The 21629-nt window shown below is 45.1% G+C and overlaps 1 protein-coding gene across 1 annotated transcript; it reads right to left on the minus strand.

Annotated features, from left to right (window-relative positions):
* Positions 1–400: 400 nt before the first annotated feature.
* Positions 401–10644, minus strand: ZNF320 (zinc finger protein 320). The gene is made up of 3 exons (XM_025367026.1): positions 10523–10644; positions 7763–7889; positions 401–2026 (listed from the first exon to the last, which is right to left on the minus strand). Exons 1-3 carry the CDS (start codon positions 10535–10537, stop codon positions 723–725), a joined length of 1446 nt encoding a protein of 481 aa, XP_025222811.1. The 5' UTR covers positions 10538–10644; the 3' UTR covers positions 401–722.
* Positions 10645–21629: the final 10985 nt, after the last annotated feature.

A 21629-nucleotide genomic window follows, 5' to 3' on the forward strand; every position in this document is an offset into this window, starting at 1 on the left:
CTTAGGAATAAACATAAAAAGGTGAGAAATTTCTACCTTGAAATCTACATTGATCAAAATGACTAAAAACATGTATAGAGATACAAGGCATATTGAATGGAATAATATTGCTACGTGATTATATAACCGAATGTGATTTAGATTCAACACAATACTCAGAGAAATTTCTATAAATTTTTGTTAAAGAAACAAAAAACAGGCTAGGCACGGGGGCTCACACCTGTAATCTCAGCACTTTGGTACGTGGAGGCGGGCAGATCATAAGGTCAGAAGATCGAGACCATCCTAGCTAACACAGTGAAACCCCGTCTCTACTAAAAATACAAAAAACTACCCAGGCATGGTGGCGGGAGCCTGTAGTCCCAGCTACTTGGGAGACTGAGGCAGGAGAATCGCATGAACCTGGGAGGTGGAGGTTGCAGGTGAGCCGAGATCACATCACTGTACTCCAACATGGGCAACAGAGCAAGATTCCATCTTAAAAGAATAAATAAAAGAACATACAGGCTGGGAAAAGTGGCTCCCATCTGTTGGCCAGGCTGGTCTCAAATTCATGACCTCAAGTGACCTACCTGTCTTGGTCTCTCAAAGTGCTGGGATTACAGGTGTGAGCCACCGTGCCTGGCTCAATTCTCTTAACATAAACAGTTTAATGTCAATTAATGCTTGAACTCAATGTTAAGTCAACTCAAACTCAGGTCAAGGCTGATTTGACTCTAATGTCAATTAATGCTTGACGGTTTGCTGTACTCATTGCATTTGAAACAACTGTCTCCAAAAGGAATTTTCTGATGTTCTGCAAGGAGTGACCTCAGACTGAAGACCTTGCCACACTGACGACATTTGTAAGATTTCTGTCCAGTATGGATTCTCTGATGCCTAATGAGGTGTGAGGGTGAATTAAAGGCTTTTCCACACTCATCACACTTGTGAGGTTTCTCTCCAGTATGAATCCTCCTATGTCTTTCAAGGTGTGATTTGCGAATGTAAACTTTGTCACACTCTTCACATTTGTAAAGTTTCTCTCCAGTATGAAGTTTTTGATGACATGCAAGGTATGCTTTTGTACTAAAAACCTTGCCACATTCATTACACGTGTAAGGTCTCTCTCCAGTGTGAACTCTCTGATGTTCTGCAAGGCGTGAATCACTCCGGAAAGCCTTGTCACAAACCTTACATTTGTATGGTTTCTCTCCAGTATGAATCCTCCTATGTCTTTCAAGATGTGATTTGCGACTGAAAAGTTTGTCACATTCTTCACATCTGTAAGGTTTCTCTCCAGTATGAACTCTACGATGTCCTGCAAGGGTTGCTCGTTGCTTAAAAACCTTGCCACATTCATTACACTTATAAGGTTTCTCTGCAGTATGAACTGCCTTATGAATTACAAGGACTGAATTTCGAGCAAAGGTCTTGCCACACTCGTTACACTTGTAAGGTTTCTCTCCAGTATGCAGTCTATGATGGTATACAAGGTGTGACGTCTGACTGAAGGTCTTGCCACACTCATTACACCTGTAAGGTTTCTCTCCAGTATGACTTCTATGGTGACATGCAAGGGTTGCTTTTTGATCAAAAACCTTGCCACATTCATTACATGTGTAATGTTTGTCTCCCCTGTGAATTCTAGTATGTTGTGCCAGGTGTGAATCATGCTTAAAAGTCTTGTCACAAACCTTACATTTGTATGGTTTCTCTCCAGTATGAATTCTCCTATGTCTTCGCAGATGCAAATGAAAGCTTGATCCAAGCTGATCTTTAATAGGCTTGTTTCCACCAAGCCTTTGATCATATCGGTCTGTACTACCTGTCAACTTTTTGATTTCTGTCACGGGTGCTTCATGGTCATTTGTTTCATCTTCTCGCCACTGAAACACAAAGTCATGAATGTTTTTCTCAATTTCCTGGGAGCACAATGCTCCAATGTGATAACTTGCTTGTCTTTGCAAAATCCCTGTGTGGAACACCTCTGTATTGCCTTGCCCTGTTGACGACAATGTGTTCATCATGCATTTGGAAGAGATATCTACAAAATATAAACACCAATAGGTTTCCAATTAAGTACAGATGGTATATAATACTGAAATGTGTAAATATCACACACAAAAAAATACTTAAACTTCCCAAACATGAGCTTCAAAATTTAGGAACACAAAACAAGTAGATTCTTTCATAAATAAAGACCGATTACATGTACTTCAAATCATTTTTATAGAAGCCTATTTCCAATATCACGACAAAACACTGACAGGGCACAAATATGTGTAAGCCTAAAGTAAGGAGTATTTTTCCACGGTGACCCTAAAGTGTATCACACTGCACAGAAAACATATCACTGTCACATCAATGAAGACAAAAATATATATTCTTCATATATATAGAATATTTAGTATATACAAATAAATGCTAAAAAACCAGACAATGTACTATATCGGTAAATAATCCACAACAAGCTCTTGTAAGGATAATCAAAATCAATGGAAATTCTGTATTATCAAACAATCATAGCACTGACAAGATTACAAAAATTAGCCAGGTGTGGTGGCCCACCCTGTCATCCCAGCTACTCGGGAGGCTGAGGCACAAGAATCAATTTAAACCAAGATGCAAAGGTTGAAGTGAGCCAACATCACACCACAGCACTCCAGCCTGGGTGACAAAGTAAGACTCCGTCTCAGAAAATAAAAAAAGGCAGGGGGTGGTGGCTCGCACCTGTAATCCCAGTACTCTGGGAGGCCGAGGCAGGCAGATCACCTCAGGTTGGGAGTTCGACCAGCCTGGCCAACGTGGCTACTAAAAATACAAAATGTAACCGGGCGTGGTCATGGGTGGCTGTAATCCCAGCTAGTTGAAAGGATGAGGCAGGAAAATCACTTGAACTCGAGAGGCAAAGATTGTGGTGAGCTGAGATCGCACCACTGCACTCCACCTTGAGCGACAGAGTGAGACTCTGTTTCAAAAAAAAAAAAGAAAGAAAATTTTAATACCATATCTTTCTGAATAACTGTTACAAAATTACCTATATCCATGTGGAACAGGCACATTGTGACTTTTTTAAAAACATTTTTGTATTTTTATTTTTTTGATATGGAGTCTCACTCTGTCACCCAGGCTGGAGTGCAATGGCATAATCTTGGTTCACTGCAACCTCCGCCTCCTGAGTTCAAGCAAGTCTCTTGCCTCAGCCTCCTGAGCACCTGGGATTACAGGCATGCGCCACTATGCCCAGCTAATTTTTGTACTTTTAACAGAGATGGGGTTTCACCATGTTGGCCAGGCTAGTCTCGAACTCCTGACCTCAGGTGATCCACACATCTTGGCCTCCCAAAGTCCTAGGGATTACAGACATAAGCCACTGTGCCCAGCAGCACTTTGTGACATTAATGAAGAGAATGTGTCAGTTATATTGCATACCACACACCAAAACCTCATAAAAATCAATAAAATATTGCAACCCATGATAAAACAAGAAAGAAAATAAGTCGATTTATACTGCCTACAGAATTCTAAACAATTCCCTCTTAAGAAAAAAGCCAAAACTTGTAGTTACCACCAGTACACAACATAAGAACTGAAATACGTGTTAAGATCACTACCTCCTGAAGTATGAAGTGAAGAAAATACACAGCATTATAAGGAATAAGAACTGACTAACAGCTGGCCATGGTGGCACATACCTGTAATCCTAGCACTTTGATAGGCTGAGTCAGGTGGATCATGAGATCATATGTTCAAGACCAGCCTGGAACAAATGGTGAAACCCCATCTCTACTAAAAATACAAAAAAAAAAAAAAAAAATTAGCTGGGTGTGGTGGCAGGTGCCTGTAATCCCAGCTGTTTGGGAGTCTGAGGCAGGAATCATTTGAACCCGGGAGGCTGAGGTTGCAGTGAGCCAAGATCGTGCCACTGCACTCTAGCCTAGGCAACAAGATGAGATTCCATCTCAAAAAAATAAAATAAGATAAATAACTACTTCTCAAATAATCTTTGGTAGATTTGATATTCTCTAATAGGATGTTCCTGCAGATGCAGACCTTGAGAGAACTGAGTCATGGGTGTTGACTACTCGTGAATAGGACCAGCGCATTTATAAAGAGACATTAAAGAGCTTGTTGCCTGTTCCTCTGTCCACCATATTAGGACACAGCAGGAAGATGGCTGGGCTAAACCATGAAGAAGGCTCTCACCAGGAACCAATTTGGCTGGCACCTTGCTCTTGGGTTTCCCACTTTCCAAATTCATGAGAAATAAATGTCTCTGTCTTAAGCCTCCCAGTTTAAGCTACGTCCTTTTTCATTGTTTTTCAGTTCGAGTTTCTCTGTCACCCAGGCTGGAGTGTAAGTGGCATGATTATCCTACCTCAAGTGATTCTCCCTCCTCAGCCCGGAGTCTCACGCTGTCGCTCGGGCTGGAGTGCAGTGGCATGATCTCGGCTCACAGCAACATCCACCTCACAGGTTGAGGTGATTCTCCTGCCTCAGTCTCCCAAGTAGCTGGGATTATAGGTGCATGTCACCATGCACAGCTGATTTTTGTAGTTTTAGTAGAGATGGGGTTTCACCATATTGGCCAGGCTTGTCTCGAACTACTGACCTCAAGTGATCAACCCGTCTCAGCCTCCCAAAGTGCTGGGATTTTAGGTGTGAGCCAGTGTGCCTGGCCCATTTTTGGCATTTAGTACATTCGAGGTTTCACCATGTTGGCCAGTCTGGTCTCAAACTCCTGACCTCAAGCAATCTCCCCACCTTGGTCTTCCAAAGTGCTAGGATTAGAGGCGTGAGCCACCGTGGCCAGCCAGTCTAAGCTATTTCTAACAGGACAGTGAAATGACAGGAACAGGAGCCTCTCATCAACATCACCGAAGGCTGACAAATCTTATTAAACAAAGTAAGTTTAGGGTCTGTACTATAAATCTTGCAATACTTGAAGCCATCTAATAGCACTAACATGTTTTAAAAACCTTGAGACAGGTAGGGCATGGTAATCCCAGCATTTTGGGAGGGTGAGGTGTGAGATTCATGAGGTCAGGAGATCAAGACCATCCCAGCTAACAAGGTGAAACCCCATCTCTGCTAAAAAAAAAAATACAAAAATTAGCCTGGAATGTTCACACTCCCCTATAGTCCCAGCTACTTGGGAGGCTGAGGCAGGAGAATCGCTTGAACCTGGGAAGTGGAGGTTGCAGTGACCCAAGATCACAGCACTGCACTTTAGCCTGAGTGACAGACTGAGACTGTGTCTCAATGAAAAAAAAAAAAAAATGACAGAAAGCTAAAGAGTAACTCCAACCCACAAACATATATAAAGCTCTCCAGTAAAGGTAAATAAAAAAACAGGTAGGCCGGGTGTGGTGGTTCACGCCTATAATCCCAGCACTTTGGGAGGACAAGTCAGGCAGATCACCTGGGGTCAAAAGTTCAAGACCAGCCTGGTCAACAAGGAGAAACCCTGTCTCTACTGAAAATACAAAATTAGCTGGGTGTGGTGGCGCATGCCTGTAATCCCAGCTACTCAAGAGGCTTAGGCAGGAGAATCGGTTGACCCCAGGAGGTGGAGGTTGTGATGAGCCGAGATTGCAGCATTGCACTTCAGCCTAGATGACAAGAGCAAACCTTGTCTCATAAACACATAAATTAACTAACTAATAAAGGACAGATACAGAAACTTGCATAAGTATACCTTTTCTTCATAACTAAACTTTTTTTCATATTATTTAAAATGAAAAGGTATGAAAAAACACTGTACATATATGTTAACAGAAATGCAACATACATAAAAATAACTCTGACATAAATTTAAAAAGTTCTGCTGGAGAAGAAGTAGTTTTTGCAGGTTATGGAATTTTTTTTTTTTTTTTTTTTTTTTTTTTGGACACAGAGTCTCGCTCTGTCTCCCAGGCTGGAGTGCAGTGGTGCTATCTCAGCTCACTGCAACCTCCACCTCCCGGGTTCAAGCGAGTCTCCTGCCTGAGCCTCCCGAGTAGCTGGGATTACAGCTGCCCACCACTGCACCTGGGTAATTTTTGTAAATTTAGTAGAGACGAAGTTTCACCATGCTACCCAGGCTGGTTCTGAACTCCTGACCTCAGGTCATCTGCCCAGCTCGGCATCCCAGTGCTGGAATTACAGGTGTCAGCCACTGCACCTGGCCAGGTTATGGAAATTTTAAGTTTCATTATTGTGCTATAATTTAAGATGTTTAACATACCTGCAACAATAACCTCTTCCCATATATCAATACAACACACTTCACTTCTGCATACTGAAAGGAATGGACACTAACGTGGTTGTTATATTTACCCTGGAATCATGCTTCAACCACTTATACGTTTACTAAGAACTAAAAGACAAAACTATTTAAAATAATAACAATGGTTGGGCATGGCGGCTCGCGCCTATAATTCCAGAGTTTTGGGAATCTGCGGCAGGTGAATCACTTGAGATTAGGGGTTTGAGACCAGCCTGACCAACATGGTGAAATCCCTTCTGTACTAAAAACACAAAAATTAGCTGGGCATGTTGGTGAGCAACTGCAGTCCCAGCTTCCAAGAAAGCTGAGGCACAAAAATCCTTTGAGCCCGAAAGGTGGAGGCTGCAGTTAGCCAAGATCGTTCCACTGCACTGTAGCCTGGGCGAAAGAGTGACGCTGTCATAAAGAAAGAAAGAAAGAAAAGAAAAGAAATAAATAAGGAAAGAGCAGAGGGATATGTGGGAGCAAAGAAAGATGTCCCTTCAGAGATTTCAGGATAGAAACTTTTCTTTTCCCACAGAATTCTCCCACTTGCAGAGTTTCCCCACACACTAGTGGAAGGTGGAGCTTCCACTCTGCCCATCTGAGCTCTTACCTGCCTTTACTCCTGTAATACATTCCCACCCAGCTGGATATTTTTGCTATTTTCACTTCACTCTCCACGGTCCAGGGCTCTTTCCCTTGCCCCTACATGGAGACAGCAGGTCAGAAAGAGACTCCTGCTTATAAAAAGAAAGGACCATAACGTGCTGGAGCTTTTCTAGAGTCCCAGCCCTACGTTTCTGTAGGAAGGAAGACATTACAGATGAATCTAGGAAAATATTTCACTAATTGCTCCGCTGACTGCCTCCTTCTGAATGCTTGGGGAGCATTGTAATATGTAATATGTGGACATCGAGCTCTCTTCCAAGAACTACTGAATTGAAAGTACAGGAGAAGCAAACAGGGAACTGGATATCTTTAAAGTCAGCCATAAGATTTTGTTTTTGTTTTTTGAGACACAGTCTTGCTCTGTCACCCAGGCTGGAGTGCAGTGGTGTGTTCTCGGCTCACTGCAACCTTGGCTTCCTGGGTTCAGGTGATTCTCTTTCCTCAGCCTTTCCAGGAGCTGGGATTACAGGTGTGCACCACAGCATCTGGCTAATTTTTGTATTTTTGGTAGAGATTGGGTTTCTCCAAGGTGGCCAGGCTGGTCTCAATCTCCTGACATGAAGTGATCTACACACCTCAGCCTCCCAAGGTGATGGGATGACAGGTGTGAGCCACCACACCCGGCTTGCCATAAGGTTTTATGCCTACTTTAGTTCTGGAACCCACATTGAGGTATCATGAAGAATGTAGAACATTTAAACAAAGGGGACAGTGAAAGTCCAGATGCTACATCATGAAGCTTTTCATTTCTAACTCAATACGGCTTCCATTTTAGTCAAGCAAGAATGTGGCTCCCAAGAGAACCCAGAGAAAATGCAAAGATACACAAGGGCACATCCCCAGCAGGGAAGTTATCCTCACCCAGGGAGACCAGGTTCCTATAATTCTCCAGCATCACGTCTCTGTATAGAGTCCTCTGAGAAGGGTCCAGACATTTCCACTCCTCCTGAGAGAATTCTATGGCCACATCCCTGAATGTCAGTAGACCCTGAAATGAAAACACATTTTAAGGAAATGGTTCTGGGCGGAGTTCTTATCTTTACAGAAAATGAGAAGAGGAGAGAGGGGAAAGCGTGGATTTAATTGTAGTGAATGTTCTGACAAATCCGAGTAAGGGATTTCTCACCACATGATGTCTTCCCAGTGGTAGCTGATTATAATTTTTGAGGAGGCCATAACATTCTCTCAGTGTGAATTTCTTATGTTTGTAAAAACTACAAGAAATGAATAAAAAATCAAAGCAAAGCTCCTTTTATACAAATGTTTGAAACTTTTATGGACACACCAAGTGACATTCAGTATCTAGATGAGACACAGCACGAGTGATGTCTTCAAAGATGTCAATGTCCACAGTTAAAGATCAGCTGGGTGCAGTGACATATGCCTGTAATCCCAGCTACGTGGGAGGCTGAGGCAGGAGAATCTCTTGATCCTGGGAGGCAGAGGTTGCCGTGACCCCAGATTGCATCACGGTACTCCAGCCCGGGCAACAGAAACTCCATCTCAAAATAAAAAACAAAACAAAACAAAACAAAAACAAAAAAAGAAAATTAGCCAGGCATGGTGGCAGGCACCTGTGGTCCCAACTACTTGGAAGGCTGAGGTGGGAGGATGGCTTGACCCTGAGGGTGGAGGTTTTCAGGGAGCTACGATCACACCAGAGCGCTCCAGCCTGGGCAACAAAGCAAGACCCTGTCTCTAAATAAAATAAAATACATGAAAACAAAATTAGTCAAAGCACAAAAATCCATTCTGTAAATGCTTACAAAATAATAAAACCTACACAGACTCAAAAAACATTAGATGTTAATACAAAGGAATGTCATTTGTCCCAAATTTTCAAAATATAAAAGATTTTCAAAATATATACGTTTGTACATACGTATAAATGTGTGTGTGGTATGTGTGGGGATGTGTGTATATATATACATACACACACACACACAGATTTTAAAAATATAAAATGTAGCAAGTTTTGCCAGGCGCGGTGGCTCATGTCTGTAATCCCAACACTTTGGGAGGCTGAGGCGGGTGGATCACAAGGTCAGGAATTTGAGACCAGCCTGGCCAACATGGCGAAACCCCATCTCTACTAAAAATACAAAAATTAGCTGGGTGTGGTGGCATGCACATGGAGTCCCAGCTACTCAGGAAGCGGGGCAGGAGAATTACTTGAACCTGGGAGGCAGAGGTTGCAGTGAGCTGAGGTAGTGCCATTGCACTCCAGTCTGGTGACAAAGCCAGACTCCATCTCAAAAAAAAAAAAAAAATAGCAAGTTTTGTTTAACTGAAAAGGAATCTCATCTTGCTAGAAAAGGATACTTTGGCAGCTGGTGGTGGGTGGAATCTCATCAGATCTAGGAAACAGGAAATGCCTCATCCTAGACGAAGCAATTACCCTTTTAACTGCCTGGCCTGGAGGATGGAGAATGGCTTGAACCTGAGTCGGAGGGTATAGTAAGCCAAGATCATGCCACTATACTCCAGCCTGGGTGACAGAGCAAGACTGTGTTTCAGGGAAAAAAAAAAAATGATAATAGGTGGAATAAGAATATGGCTTTATCCTCTAGGATAAAAAACAAAGTACCGCTACCATATTTGAGAAAAATTGTAACCATTTTTACCACAAACACCTGTTTCACAAGCCTCTCCACAGTGACACCACTGTCTTCATGAGCTTAATGTGCTAAGAATGGTTTAATGAATCTCCTGCTATTATTTAGGCTGATTTCATATTCTTAAAATAATGATAGGCTCATTCTTGTATCATTCATATCTATGTATGAACTTTACATTCTTTTTTTTTTTTTTTTTTTTTTTTTTTGAGACGGAGTCTCGCTCTGTCGCCCAGGCTGGAGTGCAGTGGCCGGATCTCAGCTCACTGCAAGCTCCACCTCCCGGGTTCACGCCATTCTCCTGCCTCAGCCTCCCGAGTAGCTGGGACTACAGGCGCCCGCCACCTCGCCCGGCTAGTTTTTTGTATTTTTTAGTGGAGACGGGGTTTCACCGTGTTAGCCCATGTTGGGATGGTCTCGATCTCCTGACCTCGTGATCCGCCCGTCTCGGCCTCCCAAAGTGCTGGGATTACAGGCTTGAGCCACCGCGCCCGGCCCGAACTTTACATTCTAATTAGTAAAATTTTTTGAGTCAGAAGCACAGTAACTCACTCAATTATCTAAAAATGTACTGCAGAAAAGATTTCTCATTATTGGTCTCCTTTTCTAGAATGTACCATGTACTTTGTGCCCATTAATAGATGACTTCCATTGGCAGCTGCTCTAATCCTGGTCCACAGAGAGCTGACAGTACATCCAGATGTGGCCCCTGAACAATCCCTGCTGCCCAACAGCACTGACGCCACGGGACCCTCACCCCGTCTCCATCCATGTCTGGTGTGAGCCCTTCCCAGGACCATGCCCAGTGCAGCCTCTTCCCAATTTCATGCCACTGGGTCACAAGAGATAAAATCTAAGCACGATGAGAGAGACTGAGGGAAGGCATGGGTGAGGGTGAGCAAACCTGTCAGGCAGGACGCTTCAGACTCAGAGAAGATTCCCAACTCCAAGGCCGAGGGTTTCCGAAAGGAAGGAGACAGAACGATCCACCGAAATATCATCTCACCTGAGGAAGAGCCATCCCTGACTCCTTTGCTTTCCTCTTCCTCTTCCAGGTTTCTTCCTCACATACCAAGAGTCTTTAGAAGTCAGTCCTGAATGTTAAAAATATGTTGTTTATTGCTCAGAATCAACACACCCCATCCCTGTAACACAACCACACATACAAAGGAGACCCCACCCTGGGAAATATGGTCTCCGATGCTGCCCACTGCCCCAGGGACGATAAATTCCTACAGGAAAACTCCCACTCACCTCCTGAGGAGCCCACACACATGCTGCAGCAGTGGGGAGCTGGGCCGGAATGAGCTCCCCTTCAGGGCACAGACCCAGCCCTCAGCAAACCCCATGCAGAGGCTGGGTGCAGTGGCTCACACCTGTCATCCCAGCACCCTGGGAGACCAAGGTGGGTAGATCCCTTGAGCTCAGGAGTTTGTGACTAGCCTGGGAAACATGGTGAAACCCTATCTCTACCAAAAATACAAAAACTTAGCCAGGTATGGTGGTGCACATCTCTGTGTCTGTGGTTCCAGCTACTTAGGAGGCTGAGGTGAGAGGATCATTTGTGCTCAGGAGTTTGAGACCAGCCTGGCCAACATGGTGAAATCCTGTCTCTACTAAAAATACAAAAATTGGGCCAGGTGCGGTGGTTCATGCTTGTAATGCTAGCACTCTGGAAGGCCAAGGTGGGTGGATTACTTGAGGTCAGGAGTTCTAGACCAGCCTGGCCAACATGGTGAAACCCTGTCTCTTATTAAAAATACAAAAAATAGCTGGGCTTGGTGGGCATCTGTAATCCCAGCTACTCGGGATGCTGAGGTTGGAGGATCACTTGAACCTGGGAGGTGGAGGTTGCAATGGGTTGAGATCAGGCCACTACACTCCAGCTTGGGTGACAGAGTAAGACTAAAATAAAGATAAAAATAAAAATAAATTAAAATAAAATAAAATAAAAAATAAAATACTACAAATACAAAAATTAGCTAGGTGTGGTGGCGGGTGGTATCTCAGTTACTTGGGAGGCTGCGGCACAAGAATCACTTGAACCCAGGAGACAGAGGTCACAGTGAGCCAAGATCACAAGACTGCACTCACAGCCTGGAGGACAGAGTGAGACTGTTTGAGGAGAAAAAAGAAAAAAAAAAGTATTTCTGATGTCATAAAGAGATAATAAAACTTGAGTAACATGATAGAGACTGACGGGCAGAGGGAACTTCAGATGGGGGTGGGAGGGCATGGGAGACAGCTCTGAGCCTAGAGCTGAAGGAGCAGAAAGGGGGAGGGCTGTGATCATTTAGGGACATAGGGTAAGAGCAGGGAAAATGACCTGAGACAGGAAGGGTTTTGATGTTTGGGGAAAGAGAAAAGCAAATGTGACCAGGACAGAGGGAGTCAGATGAGGGCAAGCTCCCAGGAGGAGGCTGGACACTGGCAGGGAACCTGGACACAGGGCTGTGGAGCCACAGTGAGGAGCTGGGCTTTTGTTCTGGGGAACACGGGAAGCCGGTGGAGGGTTCCCTGCCAGGCACTGACATGACCTGCTTTAGATTTCACTGTGATATCCTCAGAGGGGGGACATATTCACTGAGTCATCCTGAGAAGGTCTGAGGTGAGTGAGAAGGTGTGCCTGAATTCTTACATGGAGGCCTGGAAGCGCTAATGGAAAGGGTTGGTCTTATTACTCCTCTCTTTGAAAAAGCATCTTTCACATACCTGGGCTAAAGAAACTTCTTTTGCAAGATTCTGATGCTATTGACTCTCAACATTTAATTCTTCCTTACAAGAAAATTACAGTAACATTTATAAAATGCAGAACTGTAAACACACAGCTACTGACCTTGAAAACAGAGAGGCCAGGTGGGGTGGTTCAGGCCTGTAATCACAGCACTTTGGGAGTCCAAGGCGGACAGATCACCTGAGGTCAGGAGTTCAAGACCAGCCTGAGCAATATGGAGAAACCCCCGTCTCTACTAAAAATACAAAAATTATCTAGGCATGGTGGTGCATGGCTGTAATCCCAGCTACTCAGGAAGGCTGAGGCAGGAGAATCGCTTGAACCTGGGAGGCGGAGGTTGCAGGGAGCCAAGATCGCGCCATTGCACTCCAGCCTGGGCAACAAGAGCAAAACTGTGTTCCAAACAAACAAACAAAAACCAAAAAGAAAATAAGGAAAGAGGGTCAGCTGTAGAACTAAGATATAAGCAAATTTTTTCAATCATGAAAACATGGCTGGCCAGATGTGATGGCTCAAGCCTGTAATCCCAGCACTTTGGGAGGTCTAGGCAGGTGGATTGCCTGAGGTCAGGAATTCGAGACCAACCTGGCCAACATGGTGAAACCCTGTCTCTACTAAAAATACAAAAATTAGCCAGGCTCCATCTCCACAACTTACTTAACCTCTTGTTGCTCCCTCTCCCCAATCTTTAGATCATCCTCAATCTCCACAGATTTCCGCCTCTTCTCCCATCTCTGTGCCTCCTCTGCTTTCCCTGTTAAATTCTCTCTTCCCTGTTATATCCCCCTGGCCCCACTCTCTGGCACCCCAGATCCCCAGGTGTCCTCCCTGCTGTGGTTCTCCCTCGGTTCTCTTTGCCACCAGCACCACTGTGTTCTGTCTGCCCTGGTTCCAAATCCCTCCTCCTCTCCCTCACTCTGATGAGCCTCCCTCTTTGCTGCCCCTCTCCCTACCTTGCTGTCCTTCATCTCTCTGTACATCTAGCTTTTCTCTACATTTCTCCAGTTGCTTTTCTCCTGCTGCTTTTTTTTTTTTTTTTCCACTTTTACTGTCTCTTGGCAAATCCCTCACCCATCTTCTATGTTACCATCTTTTATGGGCCTTTCTCATTCTTTTCTCTGTCTCAGGTTTTTTACTGCTCTCTCTGTCTCCTGATCTCTTTGGCCCACACAATCACAGGGGGGTTTGGACAACTGCATGTCGGAGGAGCCCATTTTCCAGGGGCTGGCTCTGGGCAGGGAAGAACACCTTCTGTTGCAGGACAGGCCCTGGGCACCTCCCCAATGCGGGCCTGGGCAACAGAGCAAGACTTCCTCAAAATAATAATAATAATATATATATATAGAGAGAGAGAGAGCAAATGATGTGTTTTCTACATAAGCCATGGGCTTGGCCACACGCATTACCTCACGCCTGCAATCCCAGCACTTTGGGAGGGTGAGGTAGGCAGATCATGAGATCAAGATATCGAGACAATTTTGGTCAATATGGTGAAACTGCCTCTCTACTACAAGTACAAAAGTTAGCTGGGCTTTTTGGCATGCCCCTGTTGTCCCAGATACTTGGGAGGCTGAGGCAAAAGAATCGCTTGAACTCTGGAGTCAGAGGTTGCAGTGGGCTGAGATGGCACCACTGCACTCCAGCCTGTCGACCAAGTGAGACTGTCTTAACAAAAAAAATCACGGGCTTATCCATTGATGCACTTCTGCACATACTTCAAATTACATCCACACACACTTAAATTAACTTCAGTTCAGATACTATAAGCAAAAACCTGGAAAGGACACAACCAAAGCTACTCACCAGGCTGAGGTGGGAGGATTGCTTGAGCCTGGAAAGCAGAGGTTGAAGTGAACCAAGATTGCACAACTGCACTCCGGCCTGGGGGACACAGTGAGATCCCATCACTTCCACCTCCCACAAAGTTAGAAGCTCATTGAATTAAGACACAACTTCGAGAAATCATAAAAGTAATGCATGAAGAAAATGAAAAGGTCAACCAACATACAGAAATTATGAAGAACTACACAGAGACTCTCCGGCTAAAAATACAGTAACTAAATGGAAAAACTCAATACATGGGATCAAAATCAGAATTCATTATGTAAATTAAAAACTAGTGAAGAGGGGTCGGGCAAGGTGGCTCACACCTGTAATCCCAGGACTTTGGGAGGCCGAGGTGGGCAGATCACTTGAGGTCAAGAGTTCAGAGAACAGTCTGGCCAATATCGTGAAACCTTGTCCCTACTAAAAATACAAAGATTAGCTGGGTGTGGTTGCTGGCTCCTGTAGTCCCAGGTACTCTGGAGGCTGAATCAAGAGAAGCGCTTGAACATGGAAGGCAGACGCTGCAGTGAGCCAGATTGCCCCACTGTACTCCAGTCTGGGTGACACGGCAAGACTGTCTCAAAAAAAAATTAAGAAAATTCCAGAACTATCTTTTATATACCTGAGCAAAAGAAATGTCTCTCTCCATGTCTAAGGTTCTGATGGCATAAATCCTAAACATGTAATTATTTTCCCAGAAATATGGCAGTAATACATCCAAAATAAACACAAGTATGAACACATAGCTATAGGTGTTTAAAACACTGAAAGAGGTCAGGTATGGTGGCTCATGCCCGTAATCCCAGCACTTTGGGAGGCCGAGGCAGGCGGATCATGAGGTCAGGAGATTGAGACCATCCTGTTCTTCATGGTGAAACCCGGTTTCTCCTAAAAATACAAAAATTAGCTGGGCATGGTGGTGTGTGCCTGTAATCCCAGCTACTCGAGAGGCTGAGGCAGGAGAATCATTGGAACCCGGGAGGCAGAGGTTGCAGTGAACCAAGATCATGCCACTGCACTCCAGCCTGGGTGACAGAGTGAGACTCCATCTCAAAAAAAAAAAAAAAAACATGGCGGGGTGCAGTGGCTCATGCCTGCAATCCCAGCACTTTGGGAAGCCGAGGAGGGTGGATCACCTGAGGCAGGGAGTTCGAGACCAGCCTGACCAACATGGAAAAACCCTGTCGCTACTAAAAATACAATAAAATACAATAAAAATAGGCTTGGGCGTGGTGGCACAAGCCTATAATCCCAGCTACTAGGGAGGCCGAGGCAAGAGAATCACTTGAACTGGGGAGGCGGAGGTTGCAGTGAGCCGAGACCGTGCCATTGCACTTCAGCCTGGGTAACAAGAGTGAAATTCCATCTCAAAAAAAAAGAACCCAAAACAACAACAAAAAACACTGAAAGAGAGGCAATGGTAGAAATAAGCTGTAAGGAAATGTTTTCTTCATGAACACATGGGCTCTGCTGGAAAAGGTTCCAAAACAATCCAGCCCATCGTTCAACATCTGCAAGGAATATTACCGACCAGAGGAACTTGAAGGAAATGTTTACTTAGAAGCTCACAGCTCACCATTTTATCAGATGACATAAGGAAAGAAAATGAATAGGCTACTTGAACTAAATTTTGATGTTAGCGTAAAGAAAAAAGGTCCTGGGGCTGGGCACAGTGGCTGACACCTTAAATCCCAGCACTTTGGGAGGCTGAGGTGGGTGGATCACCTGAGGTTGGGAGTTTGAGACCAGCCTGACAAACACAGAGAAACCCCATCTCCACTAGAAATACAAAATCAGCTGGGCATAGTGGCACATGTTTGTAATCCCAGCAACTCGGGAACCTGAGGCAGGAGAATCACTTGAACCCGGGAGGTAGAAGGTGTGGTGAGCCAAGATCGCGCCATTGCACTCCAGCCTGGGCAATAAGAGCAAAACTCCATCTCAAAACAAACAAACAAACAAAAAGGTCCTTGATAGCTTTATAAAGTACACATTGAAACAACCTAAAATTGTCCAGGCGCGGTGGCTCACGCCTGTAATCCCAGCATTTGCTGAGGCTGAGGCAGGCGGATCACCTGAGGTCAGGAGTTCAAGACCAGCCTGGCCAACATGGTGAAACCCCATCTCCACTAGAAATACAAAAATTAGCCAGGTGTGGTGACAGGCGCCTGTAATACCAGCTACTCGGGGGCTGAGGCAGGAGAATAGCTTGAACCCAAAAGGCGGAGGTTGCAGTGAGCGGAGATTGTGCCATCACACTCCAGCCTGGGAGCAGAAGGGAGACTTCATCTCAAAAAAAAAAAACAGTAAGAAAGAAAGAAACAACCTAAAATCATTTATCAGGTACTAGTAAATGTTTCCAATATATGATACTGACTAGAAAGCATGCAGTCCTCTATGTAAACTGAACACAACAAATTTCATAGAGAAACTATTTTAAAATGGCTAAAAATATGTACATCTAATAAAATCTGGGGTGAAAGGAAAATTTTGAACACCTCTCAGAGTTGGAAATTAATGATGTGAGCTCATAAGATTCTACCAAAGTTTATTTGAAAAGTAGTTCTTTTATTTTTTTCAGATGGAGTCTCGCTGTTGCCCAGGCTGGAGTGCAGCAGCATGATCTCCTCTCACTGCAACCTCCCCCTCCCTGTTCAAGGGATTTTCCTGCCTCAGCCTCCTGAGTAGCTGGGATTACAGGCGCCCGACATCACACCTGGCTAATTTCTGTATTTTATTTGACAGAAGGTTTCACCATGTTGGCTAGGCTGGTCTTGAACTCCTGACCTCAGTTGATCTGCCCACCTTGGCCTCCCAAAGTGCTGGGATGACAGGTATGAGCCATTGCACATGGCCTTTTTTATTTTTATTTTTTTTTAATTAAGAAACAAGGCAGGCATGGTGGCTCATGCCTGTCGTCCCAGCACTTTGGGAGGGCGATACAGCTGGATTGCTTGAGCCCTGGAGTTGGAGACCAGCCTGAGCAGCAAGGCAAAAGCCCGTCTCTACCAGGTACACAAAAATTAACACGGTGTGGTGGCGCGTGACTGTGGTCCCAGCTACTCTGGAGGCTGAGGTGACAGGATCCCTTGAGCCCAGGACGTCGAATATGCAGTGAGCTTTTATCCTGTGGCCGCTCTCCCGCCTGGGCAACAGAGTGAGACCCACCTCCAATAAAAAAAATAAATAGGAAACACCTGGGTCCTGGATCTGGGGGCAGCGAATCTAAGACCAATTAACGCGAACTTACCAAAACTAGACAAAAACGAAAAGCCCCATCTTCCCACCGGAGTAACAAAGGATCACAGGCCGCTCTCCCTACCGCCCTCCCGCTTCCAGCAAGTCTCAGATAGAAAGGAAAGAGCCCAGGAGTGGCCACACCCTCCATCTGCACAGGGCACCCATCTGCTCTGGCCTCGGGCCAATTCGCCGCAACATTTCGTTGGCCAAGGGCCAAATCCTTTATCCAGATAAGGGGTAGCCCATATGGACCTCAAAAGAAATACTTTGACCCCATAAAACTTTGTAAACGGGGCCCTGGAGACGCTGGCTCGGGCCCACTCCCCTCTGTGGAGTGCTTTCTGAATTGCATGTATTCGTTTTCCGGGAGTTGGAACTGGGGAGCAACAGGGCCGGCACGAGAAGGGAGGTGGGGGGCGATGGCGCCTTCGGACAGGGGTGGCGTCTGCAGGATCTTAGGACCAGGCAGAGGACGGGGCCTCCCGGGAACTGGGGTTGAGGCGCTGCGCTCCTGAAGCTGACGACAGTGACGTTGGGAGGCGCCCAGGACGGGAATCGAACTCGCGGGTGAGGATTTGAAACAGCGCGAGGCGGGAGGACGGGTCAGGAAGGGTTTTGAGAGGAAAATTCCGCGATAGGAGGTGTCTACACGACTCCACTGCAGAAAGACCGAGTACAGGACCTGAGTCGGGGCCACTTTAAACTCAAAAGGAAAGGACTCACGGACTCTCACCCGGACGTCTCAAGTTTGCTCTAGGTTGAGAAAGAGGGGTCGCAATTTCCAGGTCTGTGGGGACCCAACGTCTCCGGTATAGCAGCACCAGAGGCCTGGGAAGCACACATAAAACAGAACGAAACTCACGCGCTGCGGCGTGACCTTCAGTCCAAGCCATCCGCTTCCGGGTCTGTGTCAATGAGCGCAGGACAGAGGCCAGGCCTGGGCGGCCCCCCGAGGAGGTGGGCGGGGCCTGAGCGAGGCCGGGGCCGGGTAGAGAAAGCAGGGGCCTGGCTGGAGAAGAGGCCTAGGCTGGGAGGGGTCCGTGGGGCGAGAAGCGTGCGGGGCCTGAGCTTCTCTCCATCTCGCTCTCCGCGCCTGTTTTCCGGGTTTTGGAGGCGAAACCCTCCAGTGAGGCTGGATCAGCTCAGCAGTCAGGGAAATAGTACCTCCCTGAGAAGTCAACGTGAGGCGGTCATTGGATCCAGGAAAGTTCCTTGCTATTGAAATTAATTTTAGCAATTTATGTCCAAAGCCTGGAAGTTGTCTAGGGCAGGAATGCAAACTAGAATGCGAAATACAAAGCCTTGCCTGAGCGAAACCTCCAATTTCATGCTGAGGGCCCACAGAAGAGAAATCCTCTCCCTTTCAATTCTCCATTCACTGGGGTGGGAGAGTCCACCCTGTGCTCAGCTCCAGAGACTTCCCTAGGGCCACCGCCTGGGGTGCGGAGCGGAGGGCTCAAGCCAGGGAGGAGTGAGGTCACCACCTGCTGCTTAAACACAGCAGGGATGCGGGCGAGGTGCCAAGAGGCTGGGGTCCCAGCTACTCAGGAAACAGGGGCGGGAAGACCGCTGAGCCCGGAGGTCCAGGCCAGCCTGGGCGACAAAGTAAGACCCTCTACCCCAGAGCTCCTTCCTCCGCCTCAATAAGAAAAAAAAGTGATTTCAAAAAAAAAGCACTGACATTGTAACAGTGCATATAAAATGTCCACTTATTTCTTACATGTGTTATTTCATGTTGCACTTGGAATGAGTTATTCTTGTCGTGGAAAAGAGTCAAACTCTGTAAAAAATTTTAAGAGATTTATCCTTAGCTAAAATGAATGACTATGGCCCGTGACACAACCCTCAGGAGGTCCTCAGAACATGTGTCCAAGGTGATGCGGAAAAGCTTGTTCTTAGACATTTTAGGGAGGCATTAGACATCAATCAAATACATTCAAGAAATACATTGCTTGCTTCAGAAAGGCGGGACAACTCAAATCGGCGAGACAACTCAAATCGAGGGCTTCCAGGCTTTAGTTAAATTGAAACATTTTCTGATTGACAATTGGTTGCGTTTGTCTAAATACCTGGGATCAATAGAGAGGAAACGTTCAGGTTAAGATAAAGGACTGTGGAGAACAGGGTTCTTTTGAAGTCTTCTGCTGGCTGCCCTCAGATAATAGATGACAAATGTTTTCTATTCAGACATTTAAAAGGTGCTAGATTCTTTCTTACTCTCTTTAGGATTGGGAAGGCCTAGAAGAAAAAGATCTAGCTATGTTAACAGAGATTCTTTACAGATGCACATGAACCCCTCACAAAGAACAGCTTTGCAGGACCATTTCAAAATACGGCAAGAAACATGTTTTGGGATAAAATATTTTGACTTTGTTACATGTTACACCAAAGTCAGACTGGAAAGTAAGACAGGATATATAGAATTAAATAAAACCCATCTGATGAGTATTTATGCTTTGTAGGGCATGACTCCCCAGACCCCTTAGACAGGAATTTGGGCAAGTTAAAAAAAATCAGAGCTTAGTCCTCATTCTCATATCTTTTTTTTTTTACATTTCTTCCCTGCAATATAATAATTGTACAATAAACATTGTTGAAAACATATCAATAATTTCTAAATGTATTGTAATATTAAATTCACTTTACATGTCTTCTCTAATTAGAAAATGTATATTTTATTTTCAAGCTGGAATTTTTTTTTTTTTTTTTTTTTTCCTGGAGACAGGACCTAGTTATATATCCCGGCTGGAATACAGTGGTGGGAACACTGCTCACTGCATCGACCTCTAGGGCTCAAGCAGTCCTCCCACCGCACCTCCCAACTAGCTGGGGCCACAGGCCGGCTTTTTAATATTTTGTAAAGGCAAGGTCTGACTATGATGCTCAGGCTGGCCTTGAACTCCTGGACTCAAACAATCCTCCCACCTTAGCTTCCCAAAGTGCTGGGATTGCCGGCAAGCCACCACACCCATCCAATTGTCATCTATTTTGGGTGTTTTCTTTGTTCCTTCCTGAGTGTTCTATCAGGTGTGAAGAACAAAGACTGTAAAATAGTCTTCAAACATTGGGTTTTCTTGTTTCTTTTTTTTTTTTTTTGAGACGAAGTCTGGCTCTCGTTCACAGGCTGGAGTGCAATGGCGTGATCCTGGCTCACCGCAACCTCCGCCTCACCATGTTAGTCAGGCTGGTCTCAAACTCCCGACCTCAGGCAATCCACTGGCCTCGGCTTCCCAAAGTGCTGGGATTACAGGTGTGAGCCACTGCACCCAGCCTCTATGTTCCTTTTAAAAAAATCATTCTAGCTATCTTGTTTAGGAATAAAATGGGAGGCAGGTTTGTCTGTCACAGTTCCCAGCTTGACTTTTCTCTTTGGCTTAATTTTTATTTTCCTTTCACAAGCTTGTGACAGACATAATGCTTTGACACACTGATATTGCTTTATATAGATTTTCCATAACAGTAAACACAAATTAAGGTACTCCATGGAATTACATTATTTGACTTTTTTTTTAAATGAAAAGTCTCACATATTTATTACTGAACCCAGCCACCCAACACGTTCGTAACAGAGAAAAAATATGTATTCCCAATAAAACGTGTCCAATTCTCCAGATAATGGTGACATTTTCAGCTTGATATGGTAACATGATTGTGACACTCAGACAGCATAAATATGTGTGCCATCTCATGTGCAATTTCTAATAGACACAGCTTGGTTCTTGTCCAATGTCTCCTTTTGGAGTTGTACCTGATTTTCTTACCAGTTTTCATCTGAATCCACTAGGAAATGGAACAATTTGTTTCTTGGCCAGGAATCGCTTAATCCTGGAAGTGTTGTGAGAAGATCTGGTGAGAAGCAGAGTTAAGTACACACCACGATGGTGGAGAAAGGAAAGAGAAGAGGCTTGACTTTTTTTTTTTTTTTTGAGGCAAAGTTCCGCTCTTGCCCTGGCTAGAGTGCAATGGCGCCCCCGTGGTTCACTGCAACCTCTGACCCTGGGTTCAAGGGATTCTCTGGCCTCAGCCTCCCGTGGAGCTGGGATTAGAAGTGGCCGCCACCATGCTAAGGAAAGAGAGAGACCCTCTCACATTGTATATTGTTTTATACTCTGTACCTGTTTTAATAAAAAACAAGGAAGTAAAACCAAAGACAGGCAGCCCGGCGCCAGGCCCAAAACCAGGCCTGGGCCTGCGTGGCCTAAACCCAGTAGTTAAAAATCAACTCATAACTTAGCAACTGATGTTATTCATAGATTCCAGACATTGTATAGAAGATCACTGTGAAACTCCGTGCCCTGTTCTGTTTCTCTCT

This window comes from Theropithecus gelada, chromosome 19 (genome assembly GCF_003255815.1).
Source record: "Theropithecus gelada isolate Dixy chromosome 19, Tgel_1.0, whole genome shotgun sequence".
NCBI lineage: Eukaryota > Metazoa > Chordata > Mammalia > Primates > Cercopithecidae > Theropithecus > Theropithecus gelada.